Raw genomic sequence first — 9,991 nt, 5'->3', positions numbered from 1 at the left:
GGTAGTTCCATTTGTACACTAGCTGAGTTCAATTAGATGATTTTACAGTGTGGATTGGATTCAGAGATAAATAACTCTGTGGCCTAATGCATATCAAACTGGGTTCCATTTTCTACGTTCATGTTTTGTGTTTATTTTTGAGTGGTGCAACCACTCCAAGAACAGCAATGTCCGTGTTAACCTATGTTTGTGTGTGACTATGTTTGTGTGTGACTATGTTTGTGTGTGACTCATGTGTGACTCATGAGTGCCAGTAGGGGCGCTGTTGTGCCAGAAACAGAGAGAGAGAGAGAGATAGTGCTGCACTGTTGCCTGCTAATGAGAGAGAGAGAGAGAGAGGGAGAGGGGGGGGGGGGGGGGGGGGGGGGGGGTTGCACCACTCTGTTCACACGGGTGTGATTTGTTATTGAATTGCCTGGTATATGAAAATAATTAAAACTGGTGTGATGAGTTAAGTCAAGTCCTCCCCCCATGTCATTTAGTAAATCATTGTAAGTGCAGGACATGTAGATAACGGCACCACCTGACCTGTGTTTAATTGAGTGATAGGTTGTTTTATATGTTGAGTCTATGTGTGTGTGTGTGTGTGTGTGTGTGTGTGTGTGTGTGTGTGTGTGTGTGTGTGTGTGTGTGTGTGTGTGTGTGTGTGCTTACTGTATAGCATATATGAGCTCAAAAGGCCCTTGCTGGCTGTCATGGATCCAGGCATGATCAAAACCATTCTGGTGAAGGAGTTCTTCTCTCACTTTACTAATCGACGGGTAAGAATTAACTCCCAAACTTGTTAAAATTCAATGAAGTACAAGGATACTGAAATTCATTTTAAGGATACTGAAAGTGAGCCCCCAAATAATTGGCAAAACACACTCAGGCACACGCACGCACACGGACACGCACACGGACACGCGCGCACACGTCGCACACCGCAATAGAAATAAGCCCTCTGGCTTTCTTGTGTTTTCATCCTCGGTCCATTGACTGTATGTGGGAAAGTGCTCTTTTATTTTTGTCACAAAATAAAATCAATCAATCAATCAATCAATCAATCTTGTCCCGTAGAACCTGCGTCTGAATGGCGACATCTACGATGCAGTTTTTATAGCTGAAGATGACAACTGGAGACGCATCCGCAACATCCTCTGGACGTACCAGTGGACGTATCAAGGACGTGAGACGCACGCACGCACGCACGCACGCACGCACGCACGCACGCACGCACGCACGCACACACACGCACACCAGTTCTCACTCCCCCGGAACTAGAAATAAATCATGCATGCATTTGTATCTTCCCGCCGTGATTATTGTAACAGACTTTACACCACTCTGAGCCGGTTTCAGAGAAGTGTCACAGGCACTGCTGGGTCTAATTCTATTGAAATGTACTTTACTTCTATTTAAAACATCCACGCTTTTATGTCCCAAAGACACAGTCTAGCCGTAGGCCTATGTTTCGGGGGTTTGTCATTCAGGGGCAATAGATTCCTCTCCTCCACCTTTCATCATGTACCTCTCTCCATTCTCCTCTCGTCCACCTTTCATCATGTGCCTCTCTCCATTCTCCTCTCGTCCACCTTTCATCATGTGCCTCTCTCCATTCTCCTCTCGTCCACCTTTCATCATGCGCCCCTCTCCAAGTTTCTCTCCTCCACCTTTCATCATGCGCCCCTCTCCAAGACTCTCTCCTCCACCTTTCATTATGCGCCCCTCTCCAAGACTCTCTCCTCCACCTTTCATCATGTTTCATCATGTCTCCTCTGCTCTCCTCTCCGTCAGATGTTCAGCATCATGCAGCACCATTCCTGCAGGCTGACTGACAGCCTGAGGAGCAAGGTGCACAATGATGAAGTCATCACTTTGAAGGAGTGAGTAATTCCCTGCCTGGCACCGAGGACATCTAGACGCCATTCTATCACTTTATTTTGTTGTGTGCTGTGGTGCAGCCGGACCCACTGACATTAGATGGGACTCCATCTTTCATTGGTGTTTCGCCTTGATTGCTTTGCATCTAAAGTTTAGATGCAACGCAATCAAGGCGAAACAAGTAAAGTAAAATGTTATGGTTTAGATTCTAAACCTTAACATTTAACTTCACTTAAACTATATGCCTAAATCTCACCCTAACACCGTACCTAACAAACGTTGTCATTACCCTAACCTCGCAAACACTATGCCTAACCTCAACCCTGAACCCGCCTAACCTCACAAACACTCACCCTAACCTCACAGACATTGGGCTCCATCTTGCGCCACCCTTTCCCCCCTATCCCGAAACCTATTTGCCATTTTTTACTATTTTAAAACATTTAAAAAATAGTTAATCGACACATTGTTAGCTTGTAGATCGGCTATTTGTACTATTTTAAAATGTTTTAAAATAGTAAAAAATGGCAAATAAGTTTAGGGATAAGGCGTTTAGCGGTGACGAAAATGGAGCCCATTATGCCTAACCCTACAACCTCAAAACCCTGTCCGCCCTGGGTGAAAGCCTAGGCGGACACAGTATAGTGAAAGCCTACTGTGGCGTTTTTTCCACACAAAGTTGACGTAATCTTAACTACTACAGGGAAAACATGCACATGTACATTATGATACTCTTACGTTTTTACTCTTTGTTTGCTATTTTTTGCACGCTCTTTATTCTGTCCTGTTTTTTTTTTTTTTTTCTATTTTTGTTTTGCTGTTGTTGCTGTTTGATGTTATCTATTCTGCTGCGTTGTCTGAAGGAAGCCAAACAAAAATAGGTTTTACTCTAATGTACCTCTACTGTACCTGTACACAAGATGTAACCATAAAGTACAACCTTGACTGTGACATTGAAACACAGGGAAAAGAGACTCTCCCAACATGAAATGGTGCAACCTACCCACCACTAGGTGGCTCCAGTGAGTGGTGGACTGATGTTGAGTTCTCTGTCTGTAGTTATTTTGGGACCTACAGTATGGGCGTGATGGCCAGCTGTGCGTTCAGCGTGGACATTGATTCTCGCCACAGCACCTCAGATCCTTTCACGGCCAACGCCAAAGCGCTGTTCAGAGTCAGCATTCCTCTCTTCATCCTACAAGGTAGCCTCTGGGTCTGGGATCAATCCCATTTTACCAGCTGGGATCAATACCCTGACCCTAACCCTCTCTTCCTCCTATAAGGTATATGGCCTGGGTCTGGGATCAATACCATTTTTCGGGTTTCTGATCCGGTCGGAGACGGAAATAAGTGGTTTTTAACCAGTGGTCCTGGCTGTTCCAGGTGGTCCCCCGCTAAATGAGTTTGGAACTAAATGTCCCCTTATTAGATATTTAACTCTTGCGAGTTAAAATTAAACCAAATGGACTCGTAAGGGTACATTTGGTTTCATTTTAGGCTCTCCATTACTAAATGTAGGCTACATGAAGTCTACACATGCAATTAGAGAATGTAGAAGAATTAGTTATTTTGATCAAATGTTTGCCTGTTGTCTCTCCTATGGAACAGCATGGAATTGTGGACAAAATCTCATGCAACGATTACAAAATGTTATAAACTATGTTTTGGGTCTGAGAGGCTAAACCTCATCAAATGGTGGTCCGTTGCTCAAATGCTGAATAAATAATGGACCTTGGCATGAACAGGGTTGAAAACCACTGACTTGCATCATGTTGTAGTCATTGGTTTGTAGTCATCAGGCCGGAACCACCAGACTGGAACCAGAATTACCCCAAATAATTCCCCGCGATCCATGGCATCATACTGTTAGGGCCCAATCTGGGAACCCATCGGCTAAAAAGGAACAACAGCATGCACCCTCTGCTGTTTGTTTCGCAGAATCTGTTCTTGAGAGATTAGGGCCTACCCAATATAACCCTTGATGCGGCGTAGTTTAGCTTATATAGGATCTCCTATTCCTACTTGTACCGACTTGGAATAGGTTGTTTGGTATGTCCATCTCCTGTTCCTACTTGTAGCTACTTGCGAGACTGAAGTAGTTATACTTGATTCAGCATTTAAATGGGCAGGGGGACCAAAACAAAGCAGTACCGAAAAACCGTCACCAGCAAACCGGAACCACACTTTTTTCAGTATCCACGGCCTAGACCGGATCACACAGGCTTTTCCTCCGAGGTGGAAAGCAGGTTGCTCTTATTTACAATGAGTCAACTACAACAATGACTACCTTTTTTCACAGACGAAAACTAAATGAATAATGAATGAATATATTCAATTTCAAATTCAAAGTCAATTTTGCCAACAAATAAACACTGACTAGACTCAAATCTTAGGGAGGGACTAGTGGAGAAGGGATCCAGTAGAACTAAAAGACAAGTCATTTGATGTTTGGTTGCGCTCAGGTGTATAGCAAAAACAAATAGCAGATCTACAAGGTCACAACGCATTCCAGTGTGACGTGTTATAAGGTTGTAGATCGGCTATTTTCAGCATGCGACCAAGTGTAAAATCAGCCACTACGACGGCATCGAGGCCTGCCAAAATATTTTTTTGTCGACACAATCAACTGTAGATTCAAATATTATTATGCATGATGTTTAGTCGACTAAAATCTTATATTTAGTCGACTAAAGCTAGACTAAAAGTAAAACTTTTCAAATAACATATGACTAAAACTAAATGAAAATGTATTCAAAAGGCTAAAGAGTCAAGACTAAAACTAAATCCAAATTTGCTGTCAAAATCAACACTGCACTAGTCAGCAGAGTGAATCTGATGATGACTGCACCTCGAATGTGCACTAGCCTCGACGACTATACAGGTGTATGCAAAGGCTAAATGTATGTCATTTAGATTGCATTTTATGTAGACATAGCACTCTATAGTGTATAGTGTATACTAGCATAGTGTATAATAGCTTCACTGTACAGATATTCTATTGTTAGACAGATGTTATGTTCTTAGCTTGCTTATGATTCTGTATTACCATGCATTGTTCTTGCTTACTGTAAATCACTCTGGATTAAGAGCGTCTGCTAAATGCCTAAATTGTCCGTCCTCATCAGGGATGTTCCCGTTTCTTATTCCACTGCTGGACGTGTTGGGCTGCTCTCTGTTCCCCAAATCCTCCACCAGCTTCTTTGGGTCCGTCCTGAGGAAGGTCAAAGCGGAACGTCAAAGCAACTCACGGCAGGTCTGGATGGTGATAACATTTATTTTTGTTAAATGTGTCATATAATCCCATGCATATGGGATGGGCCAAAGTGGCATGACAAGATAATACAATTTTAAATTTTAAATCAGCATCATCGTCATACTTATTTTACTTATTTATTTTTCTTTATTTTGTTGTATTTAAATTTATTTGCCTCCCCTAGGACCAATGGGAGGGTGGGAAGGTGAAGGCTGGGCAAGCGTGACCACTCTTGGTCATCCTGCCCAACCTAAGGGGAAGGGTTGAAAAAAAAAAAAAAAAAACGGGGAATGTCACCAATAACAATAACGATGTAAAACTAACCTTGTACCTCTCCCTGAATAAAGAAATATATATTAAAAAAATAAATCATCCGTCCGTCCGTCCGTCCGTCCGTCCGTCCGTCCGTCCGTCCGTTCATTCATTCATTCATTCATTCATTCATAACCAAACTACCGCATGTGGTTGTATGTATGCCTCCGCCACAGGTACCAGCTGCCTAGCTTGGCTAAAGCCAGACGCGAATCAGCCGTTGGCAAAAAAAACAATTGCCTGCCAGTGTGATTTGAGTCTGGCTTATTAGCCAGGCTACCAGCTGCCCCAGACAGATTATGCAGTGAAGTAATAATAAAAGGTGACACGTGTGAAACGTCTTTTGTGACTTTTGACCATAACATTCAAAGAAGTTCATCCTTGTAAGTGGACAATTGTGGACCAACTTTTAAGAATGTATATTCCTCCATCCGTCCCGATGAATATAACACAGTGAATGGATTGTAAACATGTTAACTGCTCTGTTCACTTCCAGGGTCGGGTGGATTTCCTGCAGCTAATGTTTGTCTCCCAGAAAAGCGATGACTCCAAGGGAGAGGAACCAAGTAATGGTGAGCACTTGGTGACATCAAACAACACACACTCAAAAGATGTAACTAATGCCAATGAGATCCATTCATTTCCAAATCTCTTGATTTCTCGCTCAACAGGTTTGAGTGATCATGAGATCTTGTCCCAGGCAACAATCTTCATCGTCGCCGGTTATGAGACCAGCGGGACTGCTCTCACCTTCTTGGCGTACAACCTGGCGAGAAACCCTCACGTCATGAAACGCCTGCAGGAAGAAATAGACGCCACTTTCCCCAATAAGGTACCGTTTTACTTTTGTGAAGTCTGTACTCTGCCTTTGTAACTCTTGCTGTTGCAATTGGCGATTGATTTTCACCCACGTGATCAATAAAGGTCTCTCTATAGTCTATATCTACACCAGTGGTTCCCAAACTTCTTCATGTCAGGGACTCCCAAATTTACATTTATTAGCCTGAGGACCCCCATGTGAAAAGCTATGCCAGGGACCCCCATGAGAGAAGATTTGTATGGCTCTAGCAGTGATTCTCAACCCGTTTAATTTCCAGGACCCCCCAGTTTTGACATGTATATTAGTCTACAGACCCCCATTTAATGGCATTTCTATCTCTGGGACCCCCAATTTATATTGTAAAATCAATGTTAATTTAACTCTGAGAGTGTACAAATGGAACCAAATGGACCCGTTAGGGTCCATTTGGTTCCATTTGTACACTCTTAGAGTTACAGACCCATAAGGGTCGATTTGGTTCCAAACTATCATTTAGCTGGGGACCCCCTGGAACTCCCTCAGGGACCCCTGGGGGTCCCCGGACCCCACTTTGGGAACCACTGATCTACACAACTCAACTCTTACAAAGAATGACATTGCTATAGCCAGTACATTATTTAAGCACACAGGTCTCTTCACTGATTCATTTGGGATTGATCTCATCTTGCCTAGGGTCCTGTCCAGTATGAGACTCTGATGCATATGGAGTACTTGGACAGTGTGATCAATGAGTCCTTGAGGTACTGTAATTATATGGTCCCTATACTTCATTGGCTCATTTTAATACTGTAGGTGGAAAAACTGCTCAAATTAACTTTTCATGTCAAGGCTTTACCCGCCTGCTCCACGTTTGGAACGCGTTGCCAAGACCACAGTGGAGATCAATGGAACCACCATCCCAAAGGACATGTGTGTCATGATCCCAGTCTACGCTCTACACCGCGACCCCGACCTGTGGCCAGAACCAGAGGACTTTAATCCTGACAGGTATAGCAGCTGTGGTCACGTTGTCAGCTCGAATTCGGTATATTCAAATCTTTAAAAAAGTATGATGTAAATTCCATTGAGACTAAAATAACTTCAATTTGATCGTCTCTCTCTCTATCTTCTGTCTATGGACCAGATTCAGTAAGGAGAACAGGCAGAGCATTGACCCATACATTTACCTGCCATTCGGGGCAGGACCAAGGAACTGCATCGGCATGCGGTTTGCCCTGGTGGCCATCAAACTGGCCCTGGTGGAAGTCCTACGACACTACAGCTTCGCCGTCTGCCAGGAGACTGAGGTGACACGTTTGAACGCGTATAACATGAAATGCAATACACATGTTAAACTCGCTGCATCCACATTTGTACACGCAATGCACTTAACCACATGAAACCTTGTGTCGCATTGCAACGGGTTGAGAGCTTGTAGATCAGCTATCTTCGACGAGGTGATTTTGTATATCTAATACCATTAGAGGGGGTTATATACTGTACATCAGATGATCATATAGCAACATAAAACCTCACAGGAGCAGCAGTGGTTTATGAGATAATGCAGCGTAGTACATGGACAAATGTGTCCGTGGCAAAGACTTGGGGCCGATTCATACTCCTATTTTAGAGCTGAATAAAGGTCGGTTCGGCTCTGTAGAGCCTACAATGTGACGTCATTTGAGGTTCGGGGGGGCGGGTACCGTCCTAAAGTCGGCTCTTCAGTGCTACTGAAAATTTCGGACGAGCCGAAATCATTTCGGCACTACAGCGCCGAAACAGCGGTAAAATAGGAGTATGAATCTGCCCTTGGTCTTGTTCGTGGCAAATTGTTATATTTTATTTGCAAGGATGCCCTTAACTCTCTCTGAGAGTGTACAAATGGAGCCAAATATGGACCCATGGGTCCATTCGGTTCCATTTGAACACTCAAGAGTTACAGACCTGTTATGGTCATTCAGGGCTAGAGCTGAGCTCTTTATGTGTTTCTGGTAATATTATTGTCCGCTCATTTTGTATATCCGTGGCAAAAATGTAATTTTGATTGGCGATGACCCCTGAGCGTGACCATGCATCTTGGACCCAGAAGGTGCCTGGTTCAATCCCCGACTCCTACTGTTGAAGTGTCCCATGAGCAAGAAACACCTCTAACTGCTAGCACATTTGTTGGTTGTTTGTTTTATCAGTGGTGTAAAGTAACTAAATTATTAAGTACAAGTACTCAAGTATTGTACTTAAGTAACATTTTCAGCCCAGTTTTTTACTTTACTGGAGCACAAGTTTCAATAATTTTGACTTTATTTCAAAACGTATACATTAAACACTTCAGCACTTTATTTACATTATTTATTTGAAAATAGCCAATCTAAAAGCTCACAATGGGTCGCATCATGACGCGTTGTGAGCTTGTAGGTCTGCTATTTTTCTAAATATTTCTATACATTTTGAAAACTTGTGAAATGGTTCTTTTACTTTTGGTACTTTTGGTACTTTAAGCATATTTTGATGCCAACACTTTGCCACATTCCACTTTTTACTCAAGTAAATGTTGAATACCGTACTTGTGCTTTTCCACTCTCAGATCCCTGTGCAGATGGATCCATTGGGTCTCCTCGGTCCGCTACGGCCAATCAAAATGAAACTAGTGGCTCGTTCCACCGCTTCAGAAAACAAAGAGCACAAGCAGAACAAGGACGAAATCCAGTGATGGAGAAACCAGCACACAATCATCATACATAATGTATACTGTGGGCCTACTGTATGATATGAATATGATCCTGGTTTAATCTCTTCAAACTGTTTTTATACTTCAAGATTTGTCATGAAGGTAAAACACAAGCTGTAAACATGCGTTCAGAGCTTATATACAGTTGAGTATATCACATTTTTGATGTTTAAAACGAAAATGTACATTTCATCACAATATACAATCTATCGTAACATTATTGATATATAATGTAGCAACATCCAAAATGACAAAGACTGCACTCCCATATTGGGTTTTTCAGGTCTAAATGGGTTCGTCACTAATCATGCCATTTGTACCATATCATGCTGTTAGTAAATTTGCTTGATTTGCATGTCTTATCACTCTCCTGGTAAATAACCTGTGCTGATAACTGATAAGTCATGTCACCAATAACAATTAAAGTGACATTTGTGTGAAAATCTTGTTTAAACCTATCATTCCATCATCTCTTTGATTAAAGGAAAGGAAGAACCTGTGTTCCAATGGATCCAATATAGTAATTATTTAGTCACAAGCTCTTGTTGATACTTTTCATTGCATGGTTCAAACGTAATTTCGATTGTATGACCTGTCTTATTGTCACAAGAATCTGATTTGATTTTATGACCTATGGTTCAAGAGTTATGGTCAACATGTGTAGCACTAAAATATTGCATTTTTTATTTTAAAATAAATATATGATTATGCCTTGTAATGACTTCTGCATTTTGAGTTATTATTTATTGGTACGCTTATTCCTGAGCATTATGTTGTAAATAAACATACCAGTAGGCTATATGACATTTTACATATATGTTACATATGATATGTGACATATGATATGTGACATATATGTAACATATAAAACATGTACTTTTCATACCAGTCCTTTCCATGTGGGTATAAACAAACTCAACAAGCAAGTTCATTCAGGAAACTGAATGAAGCTTTTATGTTTCTTATAGCCTTGATATTCTATGCTGCACTGCAAGTGGTTCATGAGGGGGAACGGTATTTCATAATATTCTGTACAGTA

The 9,991-nt window shown here is 42.0% G+C and overlaps 1 protein-coding gene across 1 annotated transcript; it reads left to right on the top strand.

The window, feature by feature from the left end:
- Window positions 1-660: 660 nt before the first annotated feature.
- Window positions 661-8,977, top strand: LOC306936809 (cytochrome P450 3A40-like). The gene is made up of 11 exons (XM_079520433.1): window positions 661-761; window positions 1,060-1,168; window positions 1,777-1,865; window positions 2,923-3,065; window positions 4,989-5,116; window positions 5,925-6,000; window positions 6,100-6,260; window positions 6,921-6,988; window positions 7,077-7,235; window positions 7,372-7,534; window positions 8,809-8,977. Exons 2-11 carry the CDS (start codon window positions 1,109-1,111, stop codon window positions 8,932-8,934), a joined length of 1,173 nt encoding a protein of 390 aa, XP_079376559.1. The 5' UTR covers window positions 661-761; window positions 1,060-1,108; the 3' UTR covers window positions 8,935-8,977.
- Window positions 8,978-9,991: the final 1,014 nt, after the last annotated feature.

Source organism: Electrona antarctica (genome assembly GCF_951216825.1).
Source record: "Electrona antarctica genome assembly, chromosome: 14".
In the NCBI taxonomy this organism is placed as follows: domain Eukaryota; kingdom Metazoa; phylum Chordata; class Actinopteri; order Myctophiformes; family Myctophidae; genus Electrona; species Electrona antarctica.
Note: the sequence above shows the minus strand (reverse complement) of the source record. Positions and strands in the feature narration are given on the sequence as shown.